Consider the following 27,969-nt stretch of genomic DNA (forward strand, 5'->3'; position numbering starts at 1 on the left):
TGACTAAAGTTTGAAGGGAATAATGTTGTTTAACATTAAGAAGAAATGTCTTGTCTTGTCCAGTATATGAGTGACTTTTTCTAAACTTAGATGCTTACTTGCTACTTATATCCATGAATAAATAAGCAAGAGAAAAATGAGCATAAGAGGAGAAAATTTAATAGGATGTAGGAGACAGTTTTTTAACTATCAGGGTAATAAAACACTGGAATAAACACTATTCCTGAAGGTCTTCAAGAAGAGAATTGAGTTTTCAAGTAGAATGTGCTATTTAAATGCAAAGGAAAAGCTAGACCAGATGAACTGTCAGCATCCCTTCCAGCCCTATTATTCTGAGATTTCATAATAAATTACCTTTTCAGGGATTATAAATGCTGCTTTGGGGCATGAAAAATATGAATAAGTTCAGACTCATTAATTCTGATTTCACAATCAGTCTTTACCTCCATGTCTACTAATACTGAAGATTATTAGCTGTGCTTCATTTCTATAAGATAATTAATTTGCTTTCTAGGGATAAGGGTCTGTAAACATAATAATCAACCTTTCCAAAACAAAACTATAGAAACAAAAAAGATGAGCAAAAGGTGCAAGCAAATCATAACACAAAATAACAGGAATTATTCTGTACCAAAATATCCTCATCATTTTCTACAATCTTCATTTTATATATCACTTACTATCTAATATGAAATAATTTGTAGTAAAGAAAAAACAACTGTTTTTGAAACAGAAGAAAATGTACCACTCAAAGATACTGATACACAAATGTGTATCAATATTATCAACACCCTTGAAAAATAATTGGGATAGTTTCTTGGTTCCTTTCTTTCTAAGCATCTCTTAATTGTCCATATTCTCTTTTAAAAGTGCTCTTTATCTTAATGTCAGTTTACCATAAATTATTTTGGAAATTTTCTTAGTAAATCCAGTTTAATAATTTCCATTTATGTTCATAATTTTATCATAAGAATTCAGTTAATGCACAAATAAAAGTTTATCCAATATTATACCTAGTGTATTAATATACCCTTGAAAATTCTTAATTCAAATCAGTAAGATAGATGCTGCTTTTTTCCCCTTTCTTTTTTTTTTGACCTTTACCCTCTGTCTTACTTTGAATTCTAGGGCAGAAGAACAGCAGGGGCTAGGCAATTAATGTCAAGTGACTTAGCCAAGGTCACAGAGCCACAAAAATGTCTGAGGCCAAATTTTAACTCAGGTCCTCCCAACTCCAGGCCTAATACCCTATCCACTGTGCTACCCAAAATAGCTTCTTAAAACTTTAAGCCAACTTTTCTACTGCTTTTCCAATTATAATAAAAGTAAACTGAAAATAATTGTATGTAAGAGGTTTTTTAATTTTTAAATCTTTTTAGTATTTCATTTTTTTTAATCAGCAAGGATCTATTTTTCTCCTTCCCTCCTCCCTCCAACCTTCACATTGAAATAAAGAAAAACAAAACAAATGTAACTTAGAGTAGTTGTTATTATCATTAACAATAATGAGAATTTCCTGAAAGCTCCCAGGACATAGGGAGACCAAGCTCAGTAATTTTCCCAGGTTGACTAAGTTGGAACAATGCCTATTCGTCTCTGTTCATAGGTAAGTTTAGCAATTTGATGGACATTTTTATATCTACCTACACTTTCTACACCAAATTTAATTTTTCAGTGTGGTCTTGGTCTTACTTAAGGTTCTTTCTTCACTTTTGTATTTTCTAATCTTTTGATTCTGTAACAAATGTTGCATTCTTCCTTGTAACAAATATTGTATAATCAAGGAAAACAAATTTGGGAAAAGGGGAGGAAGGGGGGGCACTCCAAATTCATCATCCCATTATTGATATTCTAGCATTGGGGTTGGTCATTACAATGATCTAATCTTTCAGTGTTTACAGTGCTGTTGATATTACATAAATTGTTCTCTTGGTTCTGCTCATTTCATTTTGCATCAGTTCTTGGGGATTTCTCTGAAGCCATCTCTCTATGTGTGCAGTTTTTAAAATGGAATGGATAGTGTATTAGAAGGTCTGAAATCAATTCTTGACTCTGCTACTAGCTTACACTTGACCACCCTGAGCCAGTTGGGGGTCAGTTTCTTCACCTGTTCAACTGGAATGGTAAAGCTATTCTACTAGTCTGGCAAGGTTAAAGCAAAAGATCAAGTGTGATAATAGATTTTGAATCAAATCAACAAGCACTTATGAAGCCCTGGTTGTTGGTGGCAGGCACTGTAACAAGCACTGAAGTTACAAATAGAAGCAGAAAGAAATAATCCCTGTCTGTCCTCAAGGAGCCTACATTCTAATAGAAGAAAATGTTATGTAAAATGAAGCTGAAAGGGGGAGGAAGGAAAAGAGATAAAAGTACCTGGCATGAAATTATGATAAAGTCCAGAGAAAGGCCAGGATGTAGTCTGAAAAAAAAAATGAAGGATGGGGTCAAGTACATTTAAAAGTTGAAAAAGATGCAGCTAGGTGGCTCACTGTATAGAGTGGCTAGCCTGGGAGAACTTTTTCAAATTTGACCTTAGACATTTGCTTGCTATGTGACTAAAGCAACAAATCACTGTTAAATAAAATACTGAAGAAATAATCTTCTGAGTCAGTAACTCACCTTTTTTGTTAAATTCTTTAATCACAGTGCCAGGGTCAAAGAGACATGCCCCATACTCAGTCTAAGAACCACTCCTATTTGCCAGTTTGCTTATATATCTTATGCAGAAGAGTCAGACTACACAAATTTCCCCCAAAAGTGGGGAGTAATCAGCTGAATGTTTCTGCAGAAGAGGGGAAAACCAAAGTGTCCCTTTTTAGATTTCTTATTTCCAGAAGGTCAGGTTGTTTCTTTCACTTCTTATGAAGTAAGGAATCATGTAGTCCCCCTGTCCCAATATAGTAACAGCCAAGGTTATTCCAGTTTCAGAACTAAAAGATATTCCATTGTCATTAAGAAATCTGGATATGTTCCAAGACAGTAAAGATATGTCAACTCTCCTTGGTAAAGGTAGTTTGCAAAAGCATTTCAAAAGATTTTAACTTGGTGTTTTACTCACAATATGATTACTGATTCTCATATATAATTATTCAATCAATCAATCAATAATTGGAATTATTCCTTATCATTTATCACTAAAATACTGGTTATCTAATAGGATTACGTGCAGAGAATATACAGCTACATGGAGGCATAAAACAATGACTATAAACTGACTTGTTGCTTAATTAGATTATCTTTTACACCACTTAACCCCAGCTGCCTAGCCCTTACTGTTCTGCTGCCTTGAAAATTATATTAACATCGATTCTAAGACAGAAGGCAAGAGTTTTTTCTTTTTTTTTAAGTTAAAATATTTCACCATTGCAACATTATGACATTAATAATTTAAAATTTTAAAGGACTTCATTTAATGCATGGTCCAATGGAGTGAATTTTTGATTCTTATCAAATGAGTTTTTACAAAAAAAATGTTCAGTATTTCTCACTCATAAGAAATGAATTTGGATTCATCTAGTCTTAATATGCCTCATCTAAAAATGAGAAAATCTTAAGTGTAAAGAAAATAAAGGATATACTTGGGGCATCTTAAACCTGATTCTTGTGCATGGCTATTTTCATTATTAGTTTAGGAATTAGTCTGTCATTGAGTTAGGAATACTGTAGAAGTAGTAGGGGGAAATATCTTTGAGAAATATTCTAATTCCTTTACCTGAAGTTTCTCTAGGCTAGGTAAATGAGGTGACTTTTTTTTAAAAACTAAAGTGGAGTTCTTTGCATTTTGTGTAGTAAACCAGTAAAATATTCTCTTTGAGAATGGGATCCTACTAGACTCTTTTATATTATTCTTCAGTCTAGGAGAAAAAATAGAAGTAGTTGGTAGTATAGTGCCATGGAAGAAAGTAATTCCACCTCATATCATTTCTCTTTTGTCCCCATTTTCTTCCTCTCTTTTATTAATCATTTCTGTCATCCTTTCTCTTTGTGCTGTGTCCCTGTTAACCAGCACAGATTCTAGGACTCTGCATTCCCTTTTCAAAAGGAAACAAAATCAGTCTCTCTTTAGAACCCCCAGATCCTTTGGGTATATTCTAAGGAAAGAAAAATGAACATTAATTGATTATTGTGACTTACCTACCAGGGATGAGATAAAATTCATTTATATATCAGAATCAATTCTGGATAATCTTTATCCTAAATATCTTGTGGTGAAGCCACAAGAAGGCCATCTTAGTTCCTTGGTGAACCACAAACCCAACATGAGTCACCAAGGTGACATGACAGGGAAAAAGCTGCTGTGTTCTTGGACTCCCTTACAACATCACAGAATCTCCCAGTTGGGATCTGAGGCCACAAAGTACAACTCATCCCTAAAAAAGAATTCTGTCTTTGTCGTTATTCAACAATAGACAGTTTTTGCTTTAAGATCTCCATTGAGGGGGCAACCATCCCCTCTGAAGTCAGCCTCCTCCACTTTTGGATAGCATTAATTTTTGAGACATTTTTACTTACATCAAGCCAAGTGTGCTTTTCTGCAGCTTCCATCTATTAATGCTACTTCTGCCTTCTGGAGATGCATAAAACATGTCTAATCCTTCTTGGCAGCCCTTCACAGACTTGAAGACAACTGTCCTTTGCTTTTATTTCCCCTCTCCCCAAGTCTTCTATTGCCTAAACACAACCCCCTTTTCCTTCAGCTGATCTTCATATGGCATGAATTCAAGGCTCTTTACCTTGGTATGTGACGTAACATTCCTGTGATATTCATTCCCCTACCGAGACTATTAGTGGAGTGAGCAACAGAGGGAAAACCAACCACTCAACCACAGTCTTTGACTTAAATTCTATGGGGTCTTCCCTATACCTAAAAGTTAGAAAAGCCTGAGGAGCTTTTGCTTTTTTTGTTGTTCTCCTCTGAACACACTTCAGCCCATCCTAAAATATAATGTCCAGAACTTAATATCCCTCTGTAGTCATACATATTATGCCTGTTTTTTTTTTAAACCTTTACCTTCTGTCTTAGGACCAATACTATGTACTGGTTCCAACACAGAAGAGCATTAAAGGCTGTGCAATGGGGGTTAAGTGACTTGCCCAGGGTCACACAGCTGGGAAGTGTCTGAGGCCAGATTTGAACCTAGGACCTCCCATCTCTAGCCGTGGCTCTCAGTCCACTGAGCTACCTAGCTTCCCCCACATTCTATCTTTCTTAAAAGAACTTAGTATTCTAATAACTTCCTTAACCAGAATCCTACTGTTGATTCATGGAGCTTCTTGTCCACTGAATGACCCAGATCTGTTTACAGCACATTTATTCCCAGCCTTACTTTCCTCATATTGTCCTTGTGAAACCCATTTTTTTTTTAAGATCAAGTGTAAGAAAAACTTCTTATTTATTCCTAACTAGCACAAAGTCTGTCACAGGTTCTAGAGCACTTAGTTGCCATTGAACCAGTGATGACTGCTCTTTAGGTTACTGGATGGTTGTCTAGCCCGCATCTCTCCAAAATAATATGAATTATGCATGTTGTCCTAAAGTTTATGTTAGCTCTCTGTAGCATTCACCTTATTTACCACTCTTTTTAAGAAAAAGAAAATGACATTAAAAATTTTTTAATATTTATTGATATTAATGCAAATACTGTTACAAGCTGATGATATTTCATTAAGTTTTAAAGGACACTGTTAACTAATATACATACAAGTCAGATTCCATAACTACTATCCAAGGAAAGGAATGAGCATAATGGAGATGTGTAAGTCACATTGTTTAGGATTCCTAGTTTTCAGGTATGAGGAAGACTCCATACAATTTATATCAGATTGTGGTTGAGTGGTCAAATTTTCCTTTGTTGCTCACTCCAATTATAGTCTCAGTAGGGGAACAAGTATCTACAAGAACAATGTTATAGCATATACCAAAGCAAAATCAAAATGGATTTAAGATTTTGAAATAAAAGTGTGATAACATAAACAAATTAGGGGAGCACAAAATAGTTTACCTGTCAGATTTCTGGAGAAGTTAGGTCCAAACAAGACATAGAGAACATTATGAGATATAAAATAGATAACTTTGACTATACGAAATTTAAATTTTTTACACAAACAAAATCAATGCAACCAAGATTAAAGGAAAACACAAGGACAGTGTTAGGCCAAAGAACTTGTTAAAATGGTAAAATGAGGAGTTTTTAGAGACTAAGCAGTGTTCATGTTCATTCCATATTAGACTTGTGACTGGGTGAATACAGTGATCCCTGGGAATTCTTTTCCCTTTTATATTCTGGACAGCCCGATGGGCAAAGCATGAATCAGTACTGCTTAGTAACATGATATAAGGAAGCATAATAGAATACAACATTTGTTACATAACAGGAAATGTGAGAATACAATTAGAAATGGAAACCTTTGGCAGCTCAAGAAAGGGATTCAGTGGAAAAACCAATACCAACCATTATTCTGAGCAAAGATTTACTGAGCCCTTCTTGTCCAGGTGTAGTATATCTGTCCCCAACTTGAGTACATGACACACCACATACCCCAAATGTGCTGTCTTGGGCACTTCTCTCTCCTTTTAGTGTGCTCATCCACTCCTGCATATCTGCAGGTACCACTTTTGGCAGAAACAAATAATTTTGTGTTTCTTTAATAACTAGTACTGGAATTTGAATTTAAATAACTAGTATTGTTTTAGTATTCTAATAGCATATGTATTTACTGTCACAATATGAGTATAATAGAATGTTGTGGCTGCCCTGGGAGTCTACCTATCATTTATGACATTGGAACTCACAGAGCATCTCCTTTAGAAACAAGGGCCTGACTTGAGGAACTCGTGGAGTACAATGTGTTCATAAGTTGGAGACTCCCTGTATTGTCATTTTATCTCCAGGAGTCATATATTACTGGAGATTCAATGATTCTTTGGCCCTTGGGAACCATATCAACTTGTCTCCTCACATAAATAATTTTCATGGTCCTTGTTATGCTTCATAGATTTACCCTTTGGTTTAGTTTTTTTTTTCCTACAGTTTCAAAGCAGACATAAATTTTGTGATTCCATCACTATATTCACCATGTAGATCCCTCTATGTTCCAGTAATGTACCAAGAGGGAACTTAATCTTGTTAATTATATTCTGGTGATTAAATTCATATTGCACTTTGACACAGTACCCCTAAAAGAGAGAAATAATAGTGGCACCGATAACTGCTGGCAACAGAACCTTTTCCCACCTGCCCCACAAAACTAGGATAAAGAAAAAAGCTGACTGATGCAGGATGCTTTTTATATCCTTATCGGCCACTTTAGCCAGAGTTGGCCCTTAAGAAAGAACACTCGGGTGATCTCTCTGATGTAACTGACTGCCTCTGGCATAAAACTAATCTGTTTGTATTTTTATTTTAGTGACATTGTACGCCTCCTGTATTCTGCTGGGAGTATTCTTGAATAGCAGTGTTCCCATCTTCTTTGAGCTTTTTGTGGAAACTGTCTACCCGGTTCCAGAAGGAATTACTTGTGGAGTTGTTACCTTCTTAAGTAATATGTTCATGGGAGTGCTTTTATTTTTTCTCACATTTTATCATACAGGTAAGAAAGGCATTCTTTGTTTCACTTTCAAAACATTTTCTCAGAACATTATATGTTAATGATGTATGGGGACTTTATAGGCTGAATTTTCATTAATAACAATTATGTTTCACAAATCTATCACCTGCTAATGACAAAAGAAACACCTTCAATTCTTGTGCCCAGTGTCTAGCATAGATCCCTATCCCTAGTAGATCCTTGTTAAATGGTTTTTGGTTTGGGGGTTTTTTGGTTTGTTTTTCTTAAACCCTTACCTTCCATCTTAGATCAATATCGTACATTGGTTTCAAGGCAGAAGAGTGGTAAGATCTAGGCTGTGGGGGTTCAGTGACTTGCCTAGGGTCACCCAGCTAGGAAGTGTCTGAGGTCGTGTTTGAAGCCAGGACCTCCATCTCTAGGTCTGGCTCTCAGCCCACTGAACCACCCAGCTTCCCCCCAAATGTTTCTTAAAATAAATAAGTGAATCTTAGACATTCTAAGGCTTTGGGGGAAATCTTGAAATCTACATATATTTTATATCAATATATGAATACTATATGTCATTTTCATATATGCTATATGAATATATATATATGAAGGAATGGAGGGAAGGCTTGTGCATGTGTATACATTTCAACTTGATTGTAATGGAGTGCAGTTACTATGGTCATCATTCAAAAAGACTTAAAGACATTTCAGTTTAAAACCTAGTCAGGATAATTCCCATCTATAGTGATTAGAAATCCCTACTCTGATCATCTCTCCACTTCGTATTTGCCAGGCTTTGCAGTAGAGTGAGATAGAAAGAACACACAATCCTGGTAGTAACAAAGGCGACTACGGTCCATTCACTTAAACCACTCTAAACCTCAGTTTTCCCATCTGTAAAATCAGGGAGGTTGGACTATATGATCTCTAAGGTCGCATCCAGTTCTAAATCCATAATCCTCTGCAATTTGTCATTTTAGAAATACTTGTTTTGGGAACAATATGGATTATTTTCTCTTCAATTTAAATCGCTTGCTTCTCTTTGACCCTGTTGAGTAAATTGTTTGTACAAAAGACTAGATTTAAATTGGAAAGGATCTTAAAGATTATGGAATCAGCTTTTTTTTTTTTTTATGGGCAGGGAATTTGAAGCCTAAATATGTGAAATTATTTGCTCAAAGTCGCACCTCTACTTAGTGGCAAATTTGGCTCCAGAATTCATATTTCCTGACTCCTAGCATTATGATGGTATCTTCTTTCTTTTTTCTTGTATCTTATCTGTGTGCTTAAATAAGGGCCTTGTGATAATAGTTATAAATAATGAATATAAAAAACATAATCTCAGTGGCTAGTTCTACTGTAACAAATGGCTCATATCACAGTGGTTATGTAATGTACACTTAAATTTGAAATTTCTTCAAATGGCATTTTCCAAGTACATGATGGGCATTGACTTATCCAATATGTTAGTTTATTTTCATGTCTTTCCCTTGCTGTAACTTTGCCTATCCTCTCACCCAGAAGATCCAAATGGCGATTTGTTTTATGGACTGGGTGAAAGCTGTGACTCTCCCTTGCTTTAGGATTTTGGTAAATATAGTTCAGTATTTTGCTATATTGACTTGGGGTGGATTGTCTAGTTAAGATGTGGGATATCTTTATTGTGGGGAAATCCTGGTGAGAAAACTTCTTCCGCCAATACAGATTAGCAGATGTTTTGAAACTTACAGGCTTAGAGAGTTGTCTGGGGAACTTAGAGGTTAAATGACTTGATCCATGTCAAATGGTTAATAGATTTGAGACTTGTCACTGAGTCTGCCTGACTATGAGTTAGACTTTCTGTCATTTGTACCACACTTCCTTAATAAAGGCTAAAATGATAAATGATTTAATTTTGTCTTTCTTTAGTGCTTAGCACAGTGCCTTGAATATAGTTGTCACTAATTAAATGTCTGTTGATTGATTGATCCACCTCCCAAATAAGTAAATTTATTTCCAAGACTTTGTTTTTTGTCTTTTGTATTTCTTGATGTTATTTAAATTAGACCTAAATAGTTTGTGTTGGCAGTGTCCTAGGTGAAGAATGCTTAAACACATAATTAGATTAATAGTTTTGCTACATTAGTCAAGCATTTGTGAAGTGTTTTACCATGCACCAGGCAGTGCTAAATGCTAAAAATATAAAGAAAAGTAAAACTATAATCCCTTCCCTCAAGGAACTCACATTCTAATAGGAAGGGCACAATGTGCAAACAGCGATGATCGTAAAATATGTATATGGGATAGGTGAGAGGTGATGTATTCACATGTCATCTTTACAAACTGAAGGACTGTTTCCATTATATTGACTGATAATAATGAAGTGACAAATAAATTGAGGTCAGAAAATTAATTCAGATTCTGATCTCTGCCATTAGATTGAAAATTTGCATTTGCTAATTTGGATTGAATTAAGCTAATAGTTCTTATAGAAAAAAAATATAGAAATTCAATTTAGAGTGAAACTTTACATATTTCATGCCATATAACTCTTGAAGTGCAAAATTTGAAGTAGAAATCTCAAGGAATCAATATTTTTGTCAATAAAGTAATTAAAGCAACACAAAAATAAGTGTTATATTTGTTCCTATTCTTTGAGGAAAATAAAATTATAGGTATAACATTTTCTGTAATCATCTTACTAAAGAACAAAAACAAAACTATTCTTAAGCTCTTGGGAAGACTGATTATTATATTCTTAGGAAACCATTGTATTAGAATGAAAATGAGAACCTTAACTTTATTTTTTATGTCTTAAATGTTGCTTTATCACTTAAGTACAGTGATGTCTTGACATAACCAGCGCTTAAACTCAAGCATTACACTCAATAGCATTAAGTAGCTAGGAACCTGAAAGTAATCGAAAAAGCCTATCCATATATGTAGCATTAAAAAAAAAATTTGAACAAGAACAAAGATTTGATGGTCATAGTAATAGTGATACAATTGTTTAGTCTTTTTTGGCAAAAGGAACAGGACTATTTTTTTAATCTTATTAGTGTTATTAAAGCTATTTCCTGACAATAGCAAAGCAAAGAAGAAATGGTAGAAACAAGAAAAAAGAGATAAAAAAGGAAAAGTGGTCTGAAGAAGAAAAATTAAGGTTTAGATGACAAAAGTAGTCATCAATATTAGAAATGGTAACATTGGGAGGGATTGACCATTGTGAAGGGTAAAAGTGATAGTGAAGACCATCCGTTAAGAAGATGGCATTAGAGAGTGTAATTGAGCTTTCTTAACCATAGATGAAAGCATAGGAATGGTGAACCATGGATGGAGTATGCCTAGAATTTGTGGTAGAGAAGCAAAGGAAGTCTGAGCAAAGTTTTGATATCACCCTAGATATGGGAGACTATTCCACAGGGTTCAGAGGAAGAGTTGGGAGAATTCCATGGACTCAAATTCTGTCAGCCCAGGTTGGGATAAGAGGTGCTCAAGAATAAAATTCTGAAAGCAAGCAAACATAAAACAAAAATGAAGAGGAAATTGTTTAAAGAGATAATATGGTTATGTAGGGAATTCACTGACCAACCTAGAGGGTTGGTTTGTTTGTCTTTAAGATATGTACCAAAGAATAAAATGAGGGAAGATGAATAAAAAATGTGGCACAATCATGAGAGTAGAGGCTAGAGAGATAAAGCTCAGGATAATCCAGGGTTGGTGAAGAAAGTGAAGGATAATTGAAAAGTGTTTTTTTTGTTTTGTTTTAAGCCATATTGGGGAAAAGAAGTAGGATAAAAGAAAGAATTGAGCTGCTACTTGGGATGATGAGTATAGTAACTGACAACAGGCTAGGCCAATCTTATCTGCAAAGGAGAATGAGCCTTGGGACAGAATAAGAATGGCTTATAGGGAGTTGATACTCAAATAAGGAAGAGAACTCTTGAAATCATTTCCCAGCCCAGGATACTGAAAGGATTGATGGAATCCCTGAATCACTGGTTTTAGAAAGATCGAAAATTGGAGAGAGACAGGCAAACTGTGTTCTGAGGCTGAAAAAAAGAGAGAGATGAGTGGAGCATGCAAACTTTAGAAAAAAGAACTCAACTCTAATTCCTGATGAAATTCTAGAAAGGAATACTAAAAGGTTCATTAGTGAAAAGAACATAGTGATCATCAAAAGCCACTGTAACTTCATCAAGAGTAATAATGCTAAGTTAATCTCCTATCCTTTTTTAACAGAGCATCCAGAGTGATGGATTAGTGCAAGTGCAGATAGAACTTACCTCTATTTTAATGAAGCATTTGACAAGTCTGTTATGCTGTTGTGGGCAACGTAAACTATAGTACATGTCGAGTTGGGTGAATTCAGAACTGGTTGAATGTTCACACACAGTTCATAATCATTGGTCAGCTTAGAAGGTCTTCTCTAGAGTGCCCTCAGCATCCATTTGGCTCTGAACTGTTATTTTTAATCAGGATCCATAAGAGCTTAATAAAACATTAAGCCAAATCTAATAAGAAAAGAAATGTAATAGTGCTTAATGTAAAGTCTTATACTTTTTTTAAAAAAAAACAGCTTCACAAGTACATGGTGTGGGAGTTGTAGCTAGATAACATTTGGACTCAAATAGATCTGAGGATTTTAGTGACCTATATGAATCAACTGTGTGAAATCAACAGATTACTAATGCAATCTTAGGCTGCATTAAGAGGCATAATGCCTAAGACATTTCTTGAATGTCATATAAGCTAAAACCCTGAGCGAGAGAAAGGAGGAAATATATGCCAGGTAAACCAAATCTCTAACCATCACCTTGACGACCTTCATCTGTCTTCAGATCCTAATGGGGACAGCCCAAAACCCCAAACCCCAAAGCTTAGGATGGCATTCCCCAGCTACCCAAAGCACCAAACCTGCTTCCCCCAAACCTCCACAGCCATCGTTGAGTGGAGAATTCTTTGGGGAGAAGGAGACCATCTTCTTTATCACTACCAACCACAGGGACTGACCAACAGCAGACGAAAAGACCCTGAAGCCCTGGGAGGGGCAGCACCTCCCAGACTACCACTTCTGCTTCCAACTCGGCCCTCATAGCTATCATCATGGGATATCTGGCTTGTAGCTGAGACTCTCTGTTCGTGTTGTCTCTGTCATTCGAATAGGAACCCCTTGAGATCAGGGACTGTCTCACTTTTCTGTTTTATGCTTAGAACTTAGCAGTGAGCTTTGCATATAGTAAGTGCTTAATAAAATTTTTATCTATTCATTCAAGACAATATATCTGCAATACTGTGTTCAATCCTGGATGCTACCTTTTAGAAGGAGATTAATTATCTGGAGATTATACAGAAGAGGTTGAAGTGCTCTGAGATAATACCACATGAGGGTTAGTTTAGAGAACTGAGACTATTTAACCTGGAAAAGGAACTGGCAAGAGCAGATAAGTGGTTCAGTTGATAGAGAGCCAGGCCTAAATATGGGAAGTCCTGGGTTCAAGTGTGGCCACAGATACTTCTTAGTTGTGTGAACTTGGGCATGTCACTTAACCCCCATTGCTTAGCCTTTACCACTCTTCTACCTTGGAACCAATACACAGTACTGATGCTAAGACCAAAGGCAGACATTAAAAAAGAAGAAGAACTGGGGATACTCAATTTCAAGAAATAAGATGTAGCTGAGACATAATCATTATTTTCAGATTGAAAGACTGTCCCATTGAAATGGGATTAGTTCTGTTCAGCTTGACCCGGAGAACAAACTTAGCAGCAATAGGTAAAAATTTTAGAAAGTCAAATTTAGGCTAACATGAGGAAAAAATGCTAGGTGGTACAGTGAATAAAGCACTAGGTCTAAAGTCAGAAAGACTCATCTAAGTGAGTTCAAATCTGGCCTCAGTCACTTACTATCTGTGTGGCCTGGGAAAGTCATAACAGAAGGGAAAATGCCCTAAAAAGTAGAATGATCCAAAAATGGCATAGGTTGTCTTGGGAAGTGAAACTTACATTTATATAATGCTTTTAGGTTTGCAAAACACTTTTCTTAATACAGTCATGTGAGATAAGTGTTGCAAATATGATTATCCCTATCTTCTAGATGAGGAAATTAAATCTTTGAGAGCTTATTTAGTTTGCCTTTGTCCACAGGACTGGTAAGCATCTTAAATGAGATTGCAGCCATTCCGCATTTATGCCAAGCTCTGTGCTAGAATCTGGGGACTCAGAAATGAGACAGCCTTTGCCCTGCTTTCTTTGAGGAAAACAACTTGTACAGATAAAGCATATAGAAAATATATACAATGTAAATTTAGGGTAGTTTGAGGGTTAGAGAGACATCAAGAGCCAAGACACTTTGGAAAGACCCCAAGTTAGACATGACATTTGATTGTTTGCATAAGAGTCAAATCACCTGAAATCAAATCCAGCACCCTGTCTGCCATAACAAATAGTCTCAGGAGAACCAATGCCCAAGAAGCCAATAAGAGAAGTGAGTTTAAGGAGGGTATTCTTTTTTTTTTTTTTAATTTTTATTTGGTCATTTCCAAACATTATTCATTGGAAACAAAGATCATTTTCTTTTCTTCCCTCCCCTCCCTCCCACCACATCTCCCATACCCCATGCGCAATTCCACTGGATATCACATGTGTTCTTGATTCAAACCCATTTCCATGTTGTTGGTATTTGCATTAGAGTGTTCATTTAGAGTCTCTCCTCAGTCATATCCCCTCCGCCCCTGTAGTCAAGCAGTTGCTTTTCATCAGTATTTTTACTCCCACAGTTTATCTTCTGCTTGTGGATAGTGTTTTTTAGATCGCTTCAGATTGTTCAGAGACATTGCATTGACACTAATGGAGAAGTCCATCACCTTTGATTGTACCACAATGTATCAGTCTCTGTGTACGTTGTTTTCCTGGTTCTGCTCCTTTCGCTCTGCATCACTTCCTGGAGGTTGTTCAGGTCTCCATGGAATTCCTCCACTTTATTATTCCTTTGAGCACAATAGTATTCCATCACCAACATATACCACAATTTGTTCAGCCATTCCCCAATTGAAGGGCATCACCTCATTTTCCAATTTTTGGCCACCACAAAGAGTGCAGCTATGAATATTCTTGTACAAGTCTTTTTCCTTATTATCTCTTTGGGGTACAAACCCAGCAGTGCTATGGCTGGATCAAAGGGCAGACAGTCTTTTATCACCCTTTGGGCATAGTTCCAAATTGCCCTCCAGAATGGTTGGATTAATTCACAACTCCACCAGCAATGAATTAGTGTCCCTACTTTGCCACATCCCCTCCAGCATTCATTACTTTCCATAGCTGTTATGTTAGCCAATCTGCTAGGTGTGAGGTGATACCTCAGAGTTGTTTTGATTTGCATCTCTCTGATTATAAGAGATGTAGAGCACTTTTTCATGTGCTTATTAATAGTTTTGATTTCTTTGGCTGAGAACTGCCTGTTCATGTCCCTTGCGCATTTTTCAATTGGAGAATGGCTTGATTTTTTGTACAATTGATTTAGCTTTTTGTAAATTTGAGTAATTAAACCTTTGTCAGAGGTTTTTATGAAGATTGTTTCCCAATTTGTTGCTACCCTTCTGATTTTAGTTACATTGGTTTTGTTTGTACAAAATCTTTTTAATTTGATGTAGTCAAAATTATTTATTTTACATTTTGTGACTCTTACTAAGTCTTGCTTGGTTTTAAAATCTTTCCCTTCCCAAAGGTCTAACAGGTATACTATTCTGTGTTCACCTAATTTACTTATAGTTTCCTTCTTTATGTTCAAGTCATTCACCCATACTGAATTTATCTTGGTGTAGGGTGTGAGGTGTTGATCCAAACCTAATCTCTCCCACACTGTCTTCCAATTTTCCCAGCAGTTTTTATCAAATAATGGATTTTTGTCCCAAAAGCTGGGGTCTTTGGGTTTCTCATAGACTGTCTTGCTGAGATCATTGATGCCAAGTCTGTTCCACTGATCCTCCTTTCTGTCTCTTAGCCAGTACCAAATTGTTTTGATAACCACTGCTTTATAGTATAGTTTGAGATCTGAGACTGCAAGTCCTCCTTCCTTTGCATTTTTTTTCATGATTTCCCTGGATATCCTTGATCTTTTGTTCTTCCAAATGAACTTAGTTATGGTTTTTTCTAATTCAGTAAAGAAGTTTTTTGGTAGTTCAATGGGTATGGCACTAAATAAGTAAATTAATTTGGGTAGGATTGTCATTTTTATTATTTTAGCTCGTCCCACCCATGAGCAATCAGTGTTTTTCCAATTGTTTAGATCTAGTTTTAGCTGTGTGGAAAGTGTTTTGTATTTGTGTTCATATAGTTCCTGTGTTTGTCTCGGCAGATAGATTACTAAGTATTTTATATTGTCTAGGGTGATTTTGAATGGTATTTTGCTTTCTAATTCTTGCTGCTGAAATGAGTTAGAAATATATAGAAATGCTGATGACTTATGCGGGTTTATTTTGTATCCTGCAACTTTGCTAAAGTTGTTGATTATTTCGAGTAACTTTTTGGTTGATTCTCTAGGATTCCTTAAGTAAACCATCATATCATCTGCAAAGAGTGATAGCTTGGTCTCCTCATTGCCAATTTTAATACCTTCAATTTCTTTTTCTTCTCTAATTGCTACTGCTAGTGTTTCTAGTACAATGTTAAATAATAGAGGTGATAATGGGCATCCTTGTTTTACTCCTGATCATATTGGAAGGCTTCTAGTTTATCCCCATTGCAGATGATGTTTGCTGATGGTTTTAGATATATACTGTTTATTATTTTTAGGAAAGGCCCTTCTATTCCTATACTTTCTAGTGTTTTCAATAGGAATGGGTGTTGTATTTTATCAAAGGCTTTTTCTGCATCTATTAAGATAATCATGTGATTTTTATTGGTTTGCTTGTTGATATGGTCAATTATGTGGATGGTTTTCCTAATATTGAACCATCCTTGCATTCCTGGTATGAATCCTGCCTGGTCATAGTGGATGACCCTTGGGATGACTTGCTGGAGTCTTTTTGCTAGTATCCTATTTAGGATTTTTGCATCTATATTGATTAAGGAGATTGGTCTATAGTTTTCTTTCTCTGTTTTTGACCTGCCTGGCTTTGGGATCAGTACCATGTTTGTGTCGTAGAATGAATTTGGTAGAACTCCTTCTTGGCCTATTCTGTCAAATAGTTTGTATAATATTGGGATTAGTTGTTCTTTGAATGGTTGATAGAATTCATTTGTGAATCCATCTGGACTTGGGGATTTTTTCTTAGGGAGTTCTTTGATGGCTTGTTCAATTTCTTTTTCTGAAATGGGGTTGTTAAGGTAATGTATTTCTTCCTCTTTTAGTCTAGGCAATTTATATTTTTGTAAGTATTCATCCATACCACCTAGATTGCCATATTTGTTGCCATATAATTGGGCATAGTAGTTTTTAATGATTGCCTTAATTTCCTCTTCATTAGAGGTGAGGTCTCCTATTTCATCTTGGATACTGTCAATTTGGTTTATTTCTTTCCCTTTTTTAATTAGACTGACTAGTACTTTGTCTATTTTATTTGTTTTTTCAAAGTACCAGCTTCTAGTCTTATTTATTAAATCAATAGTTCTTTGACTTTCAATTTTATTAATTTCTCCTTTGAGTTTTAGGATCTCTAATTTAGTCTTCATCTGAGGATCTTTAATTTGTTCACTTTCTAATTTTTTAATTTGCATGCCCAATTCATTGACCTCTGCCCTTCTTAATTTGTTAATATATGAACTCAAGGATATAAATTTCCCCCTGAGTACTGCTTTGGCTGCATCCCATAGGTTTTGAAAGGATTTCTCATCATTGTCATTTTCTTCAATGAAGTTATTAATTGTTTCTATGATTTGTTCTTTAACTAACTGGTTTTGGAGAATCGTATTGTTTAATTTCCAATTCATTTTCGATTTACCTCTCCATGTTCCCTTACTAATTATTATTTTCATTGCATTGTGATCTGAGAAAGTTGCATTTATTATTTCTGCTCTTTTGCACATGTTTGCAATGTTTTTATGCCCTAATACATGGTCAATTTTTGTAAATGTACCATGTGCTGCAGAAAAGAAGGTATATTCCTTTTTGTCCCTATTTATTTTTCTCCACATGTCTACTAACTCTAATTTTTCTAAGATTTCATTCACTTCTCTTACCTCTTTCTTATTTATTTTTTGGTTTGATTTATCTAGTTTGGATAGAGGAAGGTTCAGATCTCCCACTAGTATAGTTTTTCTATCTATTTCATCCTTGAGTTCCTCTAGTTTCTCCTTTAGAAATTTGGATGCTATGCCATTTGGTGCATACATGTTGAGTACAGATATTTCCTCCTGTCTATACTGCCTTTTATCAGGATGTAATTATCTTCCCTATCTCTTTTAACTAGATTTATTTTTACTTTGGCTTTGTCGGATATCATGATTGCAACTCCTGCCTTCTTTTTGTCAGTTGATGCCCACCCAATAGATTTGGCTCCACCCTCTTACTTTCCCCTATGTGTATCTACCTTTCTCATATGTGTTTCTTGTAGACAGCATATGGTAGGGTTTTGGACTCTAATCCACTCTGCTATTCACTTGCATTTTATGGGTGAGTTCATTCCATTCACATTCAGAGTTATGATTACTAGCTGTGTATTTCCCAGCATTTTGATTTCTGCTCCTTTACCTGCCTTTTCTTCTTTCACTATTTCCTTCTACACCAATGTTTGCTTTTGAACAGTCCCCCTTGTTCCCACCCTTATTTTACTTCCCTTTCTACCCACCTCCCTATTAATCCCCCCCCTTATTTTCCCTGTAGTCTTCCTAAAATTAACCTCCCGCTCCCTCCCTCTCTTGTATTGCTTCCCTCCCCACCAGACTGTTTGTTACCCTTCTACTCCTCTATAGGGTGCAAATCTATTCTCTGCCCCCAATGGATTGGATTGTTTTTCCCTCTTTGAGTCACTTTCAAAGCATGTAAACGTTGAGTATTTCCTGTCTCTGACCTCTTTACCCTTCCAGTGTATTGATGTTCTCCCCCCTCCCACCATGAGCTTCTTTATGACATATAAATTTACCCCCCATTTGTTTCTTTTCCCATTTCTTTTAATATTAACCTATTTTAAGCTATAGTTTTATATATATATATGCATACTCATGCGTATGTATTTTTGCATGCATATATCTATATACCTATTTATGTCTTGTCCTTTCATCCTATACAGTTTGTTGCTGTTCCCTCTAAGTATACTTCTTTTTGCTGCCCAGCTAATAACAACAGTTTTTAAGAGTTACCAATGACCTCTTTTCTTATAGGGATAAGGAGGGTATTCTGAAGTCGAAAAGAAGGCAGAATAAAAAGTCTTGGAGAAGGCTATTTAATTTGATGTTTAGCAGGCATCTTTTTCAGGTGGGTGGTGAAAATAGAAACCAGAGTCCAAAGATCAAGAAATAAGGCAATGAAGGCAACGGATTTGTAATATTTACCCAAGAATTTTGGCAGTAAAAGGAGATGGGACAGGGGTTTTATAGGGATCCATACATGAAAGAATCCAAGAAAAGGAAAGACCAAAAATGCTATGAAGAGGATAAATGAGGGAGCAAAATCTCCTAGAATATAGGGAGTAATGTGACAAGCACAGGTAAAAGAATTAGAGTTGCTAAGGGAAAGAACAGCTCTTACTCTGAGATTGGAGGAAAGCAGAGAAGGTTGGTACAAGAACTTGTCAAGATGGCATGGAGGGCAGTGACAAGTCTCAATATTATTCTTGAATTAAGGAAAGTAGAAAACAAGTCCTTTCCTGAGAGTTAGGAAAGATAAGCAAAATTGAGGGTTTGCTGTATTTTAAGGATTTGGCAAAAGGAGAATTTAAAGATTTTGCCAGACGGTTTCTAGAATAAAATTAACAGCTTTAATTTATAGTAAGGTGGGTCTTTTTGATTCTATGACTGTCGCTTGCAACTAAAAGCAAAGAGTAGGACAATTGAAATGATCCACAGTTTAGGATTGGCAGAAACAGCGTAATAAAAAGGCAGAGGTATACATGTATACATTGATGCTGGTCTAAACAACAGGGAAATAAAAGCAGAACAGGAAAATAGTAGGACCTTTCTGTGTGTACCCCTGAACAGGATATTATTTAAACTTTGCCAACAGACTTACCTCCTAGTCTGTTATGTATTTGTCATGTGTTGTGGTGGTCACGTTTTAGTTCTATTTTTTACCATTATGGAGAAGATTTTTTTCTGTAGCCCCTTACAATGGCTTTAAACTATTTAAAGCCCATTGTAGACACAAATATTAAATAATTGCTAAACAAGGCAAAATGAGAGTTGAAAAACCTATAAATTAGGGTGTATAATTTGTTTTTAATCTATATTCTTTTATATTTAAGGCTGGAAGTTTCTATTTATACTTCCTTGGTACAATCTTTTATTAGTTTAAAAACCTTTAAGATCATTTTTAGCATTTTAAGTGAAAGACTGCTATTTGAGACTTTTATTTAGATTCTTTGTTAATCCAGACTAATTTTAGTTAATTTTTTTAAAGCAATTATGTACCAGAAAAGAATGAGCAAGAATTCTCTTATATTAGTCTTCCTCATAGAAAACCCCCACAACTGCTGGGGGTTTTTTTGTTTTTGTTTTTTGGTCTTTGATCTCATCATCAGATGTTTAAGAATTTGTCCTCCAGTATCAAATATATTGGTGTATTTGAACTTGGAAAAAAATCAAATTTATTGGAGTCTTAAGTAGCTTATTTCTTTGGGTATTCATTGGCATCCTAGAGAAACAGATTGATAAAATTCATGAAAAGATTTTATAGGTCAGGCAGTTCATTCCTAAGCATTTCTTTTCAAACACCTCCTTAGTTCCAGGCCTTGTGCTAGGAATTGATGACACAAAGAATGGAGCCAGCCTTGATCTTAATGTTTACATTCTAATGGAAGAAAATAGTATGTGCATAGATAAATGTATGCTGGTTAAACAAATGGGAAATTAATACAAACTTGTTGGGGGCCACTAGCAACTGGGGGGATTGGTAATGGCTTCATTGAGAATCTTGAAAATGGAAGTGAGAAGAGGTGCATTCCAGACATGAGGGACAGGCAGTATTAAAGGCTGGAGGTGGAAAATGGCATGCCATGAGTGCCAGCGAGACAATCAGTCTGGTTGAAACATAGACTTCTGGAAGGGTAGAAGTGTACTTTAAAGATAGAAAGATGGGTTGAGGCCAGATTGTGAAGGGCTTTAAATGCCATATAGGGATATCCATATTATCCCAGAGGCAATAAGGAAGTCACAGGAGTTTATTGAATAGGAAATGTGATCACATCTTGAATTGAAGAAAATCCCTTTGTCTGCATATTGAACAGGTTTTTACCACATTTTGAGAACTAACCAGTCAATGTTTGACTTGTTAAATATGATTAACAACAAACTAGATTTTTTTCTTTAAATAAATCATTCAAAATAAATTTTAACCTAAATAAACTTTCTAAATTTGATGCTTTGCATGAAGGAGAATGATGTTGGGAAATCAGAGTCTATTCAGCTGACCATCCTAAAAACCAATATTCCCCTAAGGGAAAAATAACCTCACTAGGTCCAAGTGTTTGGGGGAAAAGGAAACATGAAGCCTTTAGAGTTCTTTGTGTAGTTAGAATTTTAATCACACACATATACATACACATGTTGCCACCCAGTATTGTTTCAGCTTCAGCAAATTAATCTACAAAGTCTTTCTATTCTCTTTGACTAATTTTTATTGTGGAATTTCAAGTCAAGAGCCATATGACATTTGAATATTTTGTCAATAGATCTGAGCAAATAATCCTGAAAATAGTTATTTCATAGTTGTTATCAAATGAAGAGGCAGGGGTACTTTTGTAGACTTAATTATAATGGCTAAAAATACAGAAGAAGGGAGTAATGCCTACTGTAAGAGTTAAAAAGGGTGATTGCCAAATTGTAATAATTACAATTAAAATTATGATGCTGTTAGTAGCTTTAACAATTTAGTTTAATCAAAATAGAGAGAGTAAAACAATGGAAATATAGGAAGGAGGTAGAGGATTGTCTAGCCCACCATCCTAGAGTCTGTTCCAGTGAAATCCAGCTCACCACTGACAAAAAGCTCAACCTCCAATCAGAAGAGCATGGGAGTCTCTTCAGCAAGAGTCCCCAAAGTAAGCATCACCCTTCAGGCTGTCACCGACTCAGAAATCTGAATCCGAGAGTCCCTTCAGCAAGGGCCACCAATACAAGAGTGAACTCCTTCAACAAGAGGCCAAATTCAAGTGCCTCCAGAACATGAGTGTGACTCAGAATGCTCCACTTTGTGCTGGGTCTCACCTTACAAACATTTTTTTTCCTCCCACTAGTTCTCCCACTTCACATCTCAGGAACCAATCATAGTTCCTTAATTTATCTGGCACTGCCCAGAGGGGCAGTTCGGGATGGCATTCTTTTTCCCAAGTCCCTCAGAATTATTCTGAATTGTTTTATTGCTGTGTCTAGCAAAGTCTTTCACATTTAATCATTCTATAATATTGCTGTTGCTATGTATGATATTTTCCTCGTTCTGCTTATTTCACTCTGCATTACTTCTTATAGGTCTTTCCAGTTCTTTCTGAAATCCTTCAGTTCATCATTCCTTATAGCACAGTAGTATTCCATCACCATCAAATACCGCAAGTTGTTCAGCCATTCCCCAATTGAGGGGCATCCCTTGAGTTTCCAATTTTTTGCCACCACAAAAAGAGCAGCTATTAATATTTTTGAGCAAGTAGGTCCTTTCCCCTTTTTTATGATCTTTTTTGGATATAGACCTTGTAGCGACATTATGGAGGTCAAAGGGTATGGAGATTTTATACCTTTTGGGTATAGTTCCAAATTGACCTCCATAATGGTTGGATCAATTCACAACTCCACCATGTATTAGTGTCCATTTTGCCACATCCCTCCAACATTTATCACTTTCCTTTCCTGTCACATTGATAGATATAATAGGTATAAAGTGGTATCTCAGAGTTGTTCTCATTTGCATTTCCCTAATCAAGAGGGATTTAGAACTTTTTTTCATATAATTATTGATAGCTCTGAGCTCTTCATCTGAAAACTGCTTGTTCATATCATTTGACCATTTGTCAATTGGAGAATGACTTGTATTCTTATAAAATGGACTTAGTTCTCCATATACTGGAGAAATGAGACCTTTATCAGAGAAATTTGTTATAAAAATTTTTGTGCCTATATATTCTTTCCCTTTTGAACTTGAAGCCCTGGCAAAAAATAAGGCCAAATACACATCTTGCCTAGGGGCATACTATCTCTAGAAAACCTGGATCTAGAGTCAAGATATTAGGGAAAGAACATTGGGCTTATAAGGAAAAAGGGAAGTCATATGGTCAGCCCAAAAAGTTGATTGTTTCCGTAAATGTTTTCCTTAGAGTGGATATCGACTTACAATTTTGAAATGCTTTAAGGTTTATGAATAATTTTCCCCAAAACAGCCCTCTGAATTATTACTCCATACAGATGAGTTAGAATCATTCTTTTGTTTTCCCAGATGATCTCTTTAATACGCATAAAAACAAAGCTTAATTCATTCAGACTCCTACCATCTAGATAAGAGGGCTGGTGTTTCTCATATTTCTTCCCTGGGTCAGTTTTGAGGTTTGAGTGTGTTTTTGAAGCTGTTTGAAATGTTGCTAGACATGGGTGCATCTTCTGAGAACATACTAGTGATGGTGGTAGTAGTAGTAGTAATACTAGCTAGTGGCATTTACCAACAGCTCTCAATTTTACATATAATATCTTTTATTCTCACAACAATCCTTTGAGATGGATGCTATTACTGTCCCCATTTTACAAAGAAGGAAACTGAGGCTGGGAACAGTTAAATGACTTGACCAGAGTGACCCAGTTGTTTTAGTATCAGTGACAGGATTTGGATTCTGGTCTTCTCATTCCAATTCCAGCACTCTCTACTTGACACCACTGGTTGATTCTGCTATGCATCAGTGTCTGCTTTTTAGAAGAGCCATTATCGGTGAGAAATAGCTATTAAGACCCAAGAAATCAACATGGATTTGGATTTATAAGTAATAGAGGTAGCCAAATGCAACTGATAAAGTCAAGCCAGGCATTTTAAAGTTTTGATTTAGAAGACCTTGTAATAGACTTATGATTAAAATTGTGTTAACCCTGTTTCTCTCCTTCACTAGAACATGAATTTTCTTAACTTCTTATGAGGGCCATAGAGGGATCAATTACAGGTCCCAGGAAATTAACATTTCAGATTGCTTGTGGCAAAGTATTAAATCTGTGTAATAATAGATGGATTACAAAATGAATCAGGAGTTCTCATCTAGGCTCTGCTTTGTCATTTGAAAACTGAGAAAATCAATGATAGATCAGTGGTATCAAACTGAAATAGAAGGAAGGAGCCACTAAACCATACACAGGAGTCCCTGAAACTACATATTGACTTATAGAATAGTATATCCATGTGAGATCTATGGAAAAGGAAGGAATTTAAGACCAGGCAAGAGATAAAGAACACTACAAAATGTAAAATGAATAATTTTGACTATATTAAATTTAAAAGTTCTGTACAAACAAAACCAAATCAAACAGAATTAGAAGGGAAGCAATAAATTTGGGAAATATTTTTATAACAAAAATCTCTGACAAAGGTCTCATTTCTCAAATTTATAAGGAGCTAAGTCAATTGTACAAAAAATCAAGCCATTCCCCTTTTGACAAATAGTCAAGGGTCATGAATAGGCAGTTTTCAGATAAATCAAAACTACCAGTGAGCACATGAAAAAGTGTTCTAAATTTCTCATAATTTAAAAAAATTGCAAATCAAAACAGTGCTTAGATACCACCTCACACCTAGCAGATTGGCCAGTATGACAGTAAAGGAGAATAATAAATGTTGAAGAGGATGTGGCAAAATCGGGACACTAATGCATTGGTGGTGGAATTGTGAATTAATCCAGCCATTCTTGAAGGCAATTTGGAAATATACACAAAGGGCTTGAGAAGAATGCATACCCTTTGATCCAGCCATGCCACTGTTGGGTTTGTACCCCAAAGACTTGTACAAGAATATTCATAGCTGCGCTCTTTGTTGTGGCAAAAAATTGGAAAATGAGGGGATCTCCTTCAATTGGGGAATGGCTGAACAAATTGTGGTGTATGTTGGTGATGGAATACTATTGTGCTGTAAGGATTGATGATTTGGAGGCTTTCTATATGAACTGGGAGGACCTCAGTGAATTGATGCAGAGTGAAAATAGCAGAACCAGAACATTGTACACAGAAAGTAAAGCATTGTGGAACAATCCAACATAATGGACTTTGCTACTAATAGCAGGCAGTGATCCAGGACACTCCTGAGGAACTTATGTGAAAGAATGCTATCCAAAGTGAGAGAAAGAATTATGGAAGTAGAAATGAAAAAGCTAAACATAAGACATCACTTGTCACATGTATGTAGATAGATAGGTAGGTAGGTAGGTATGTGATTTGGGGTTTAGTCCTTAAAAAAGAATCGCTCTATAACAAAAATGAATAATATGTAAATAGGTATCAAGTGAGATTTGTACAATCCAGTGGAATTGCTTGTCAGCTCTGGGAGTAGGCAGGGAAAAGGGGAAGGAAAAAAAATGAATCATGTAAACATGGAAAATATTTTTTAAATAAATAAAAATAAATTATGTAGCCATTTCAAAATTTAAAAAACCCCTACATATTCACTTTAAAAAAAACATATATTGGGGGCAGCTGGGTAGCTCAGTGGATTGAGAGTCAGGCCTAGAGATGGGAAGTCCTAGGTTCAAATCTGGCCTCAGACACTTCCCAGCTGTGTGACCCTGGGCAAGACATTTAACCCCCATTTGCCTAGTCCTTACTACTCTTCTGCCTTGGAGCCAATACACAGTATTGACTCCTAGACAAAAGATAGGGTTTTGTTTTTTTTTAAACCATACATTAACATTATCTATGTTCTGTTTTTATTTACTTTGTTAAATATTCTCTTCCTCCCCCTCCTAATATTACTTTTAATCTGATTCAGATTGCCCTCTAAGTGTTTCACTCCTCTGGACTAGAAGATCTCTAAGGTTATTTCCAGTCCTGGCATTCTCTGTAATCCTCTATCCCCCATGTAATCCCAGGCTTTTTTCTAGGTTTTGGGGACTTAGAGCCAAAGGTGTGCTGGATCCAAATCAGCTCAAGAATTGATTGTTAAATTTTTAGTGTGAGATTTTTTGTTGTTGTTCAGTCATTTCAGTCATTTCTGACTCTTCATGACCCATTTGGGGTTTTCTTGGCCAACAGACTGGAGTAGTTTGCCATTTCCTTCTGCAGAAGCTTTTACACCTAAGTAATCAGCACACACTACAAATCAGGGCTTGTCTAGACTTAAAGTGAAGGAGAAAATGTTAATACTGTAATGCAAATTAAACTTGAAAGGTATTGTAGGCACATTTCCCTTTTCTTCCTCCTCCAAGAGCTGATTATTAAACATTTTCCAGCATATTGCTGCTTATAATGTCATTTGAGAATTTCAAGCTAAGCAACCCTATAGAAGAATGCATTAGCTTCTACAGGAATACACACAGAAGCAGCATAATATATTGTAGGACAATGGCCTGTGATTTTCTTTTCATGGGTTCTTAGTTGAAAGAAGCCTTAAAAGTAATCACTATTCACTAGAAATCAAGTTATCTTTAATAGGAAGCTTGGGGTAGACATAAAAAAAATTAGGAAATTTTGATAAATCTATAATATCGATTCATCCATGTCATATAGCACTACGGTCTAGAAGAGAAAACTAATCAGCTATATTTTCTAAAATTAAAGAAAATCTATTAGTACCTGTCATCCCTGCATATTACTATGTGCCCCAAGTTGTGGTCAATTAAATTTCATTTGGAATGTGAGTCTGATAATTTTTATTAGACCCATCTCCCTTAATTAGTTTTCTAGGTATCTTGACAAATTAAATATTTAAGGGAGGCAGCAGATATTATGGAAAGGACCCTAGACTTTGTGTTAGGAAACCTAGATTCCATTCTTAGCTTTAGTACCTGCTCTCCAAACCCATTTCTTTATCATCCTTAGAATAATGATATACTCGTACCACTTGCCTTACTATGTTATGGGATAGGGGATAAAAGCATCTTGCAAAAAATTAAAGCATTGTATAAATGCATTGCTCTTATTAATGGATTTAGTTTCAAAATTAGTAATATCAAGTGAGATATAAACTAGTGAGAAATATGAGAGACATGCAATGCAGAGTCGACATTGAGAGGGCTTTCTTATAGTCAGGTGAGGGCTTTCAGATGCTCCTATTTGCAATTAGCATTGCACCAAACCTTAGGTCACTAAAGAGCTTATTAAATGATATCCATCATCCCTCAAAGGAGCTGTGCTTATATATTCATACAAGAAAAATTCAGAGAATGAAGAAATAAATGCTTTTTCAGACTGATATATAGTTGGATGGACAACCTTGGACTTATCCACTAGTATATATTTCTTGGACAGACTGCAAATAAGTGGTGATCTGGGCTTCAAACTGATCCAAGAAAGACTTGCCTTTGGAAGCTGCAGTTTTTACTGACTGCAAGTTTTCCCCAGAAACAAAAATCCCATCTTTTTAACAGCAGTGTTTTTCCAGGAATGTTATGTGGCTTTGTCTTGAAATATTAGAGTTTGCAAAAAATGGAAACAGTGGTGGTGTGTGGTGGACGAGAACAGGCTAGGACACATAACAGAATTAGTTAGGAGAAGCAATATAAAGGATGTCATCAAAGAAAGTTGATATTCAAAAAAGATGGGGCCACATGTGGTGGCCCATTCCTGTAGTCCCTGCTCTCTAGGAGGCTGATTGGTGATTGTTTGAGTTTGGGAAATCTGAGTGGCACTGAGGCTACTACAAATTCAGTGAATTCAAGGGGGTAGGGTGCACGAGGCTGCCAGCTCAGAACTAGCAGGTCAAAACTTCCATCGCCATAAGCAGTGAATTCAGGCTTAGAGTGGCCATTGCATAGCCAGCCTAGGCAAGATTGCATGACCTAGTCTCAAAAGTTTGGGGGGAGGATCATGTGGTTAAAATGAGGAAAAAACTTGTGGACAGCTTGCATACCATTTGGAGATGTGAGGAAAGCCCCCAGCATATTGAGCAGCCCCTCCCCCAAGTGATGAATTTATGGGAGCATATAAACAAGGCTGGCATAGAATATCAAGGAATGACCTTCATTTCTTCAGGGAATACGTGTAAAGAATCAAAGGTCTGTTACATAGAGGAACCAGAGATACTCATTGCCTTATGATTTGAGCCAAAGTCTGCTGTCTTAAATCCCTCATTTGGGACCTCAGTGACAACTGTTATAGAAAGAGCTCTTGATT

General features: G+C 36.0%; 1 protein-coding gene across 1 annotated transcript in view; it reads left to right on the plus strand.

Moving 5' to 3' along the window:
- SLC49A4 (solute carrier family 49 member 4) overlaps positions 1 to 27,969 on the plus strand; it is a 159,557-nt gene that overhangs the window by 108,499 nt on the left and 23,089 nt on the right. Inside the window, exon 8 of the mRNA XM_001371935.4 lies at positions 7,408 to 7,590. Coding sequence (XP_001371972.1) covers positions 7,408 to 7,590 — 183 coding nt within the window. The remainder of the gene's footprint in view (positions 1 to 7,407; positions 7,591 to 27,969) is intronic.

The sequence above is a fragment of the Monodelphis domestica genome, chromosome 4 (genome assembly GCF_027887165.1).
Source record: "Monodelphis domestica isolate mMonDom1 chromosome 4, mMonDom1.pri, whole genome shotgun sequence".
Taxonomy (NCBI): Eukaryota; Metazoa; Chordata; class Mammalia; order Didelphimorphia; family Didelphidae; genus Monodelphis; species Monodelphis domestica.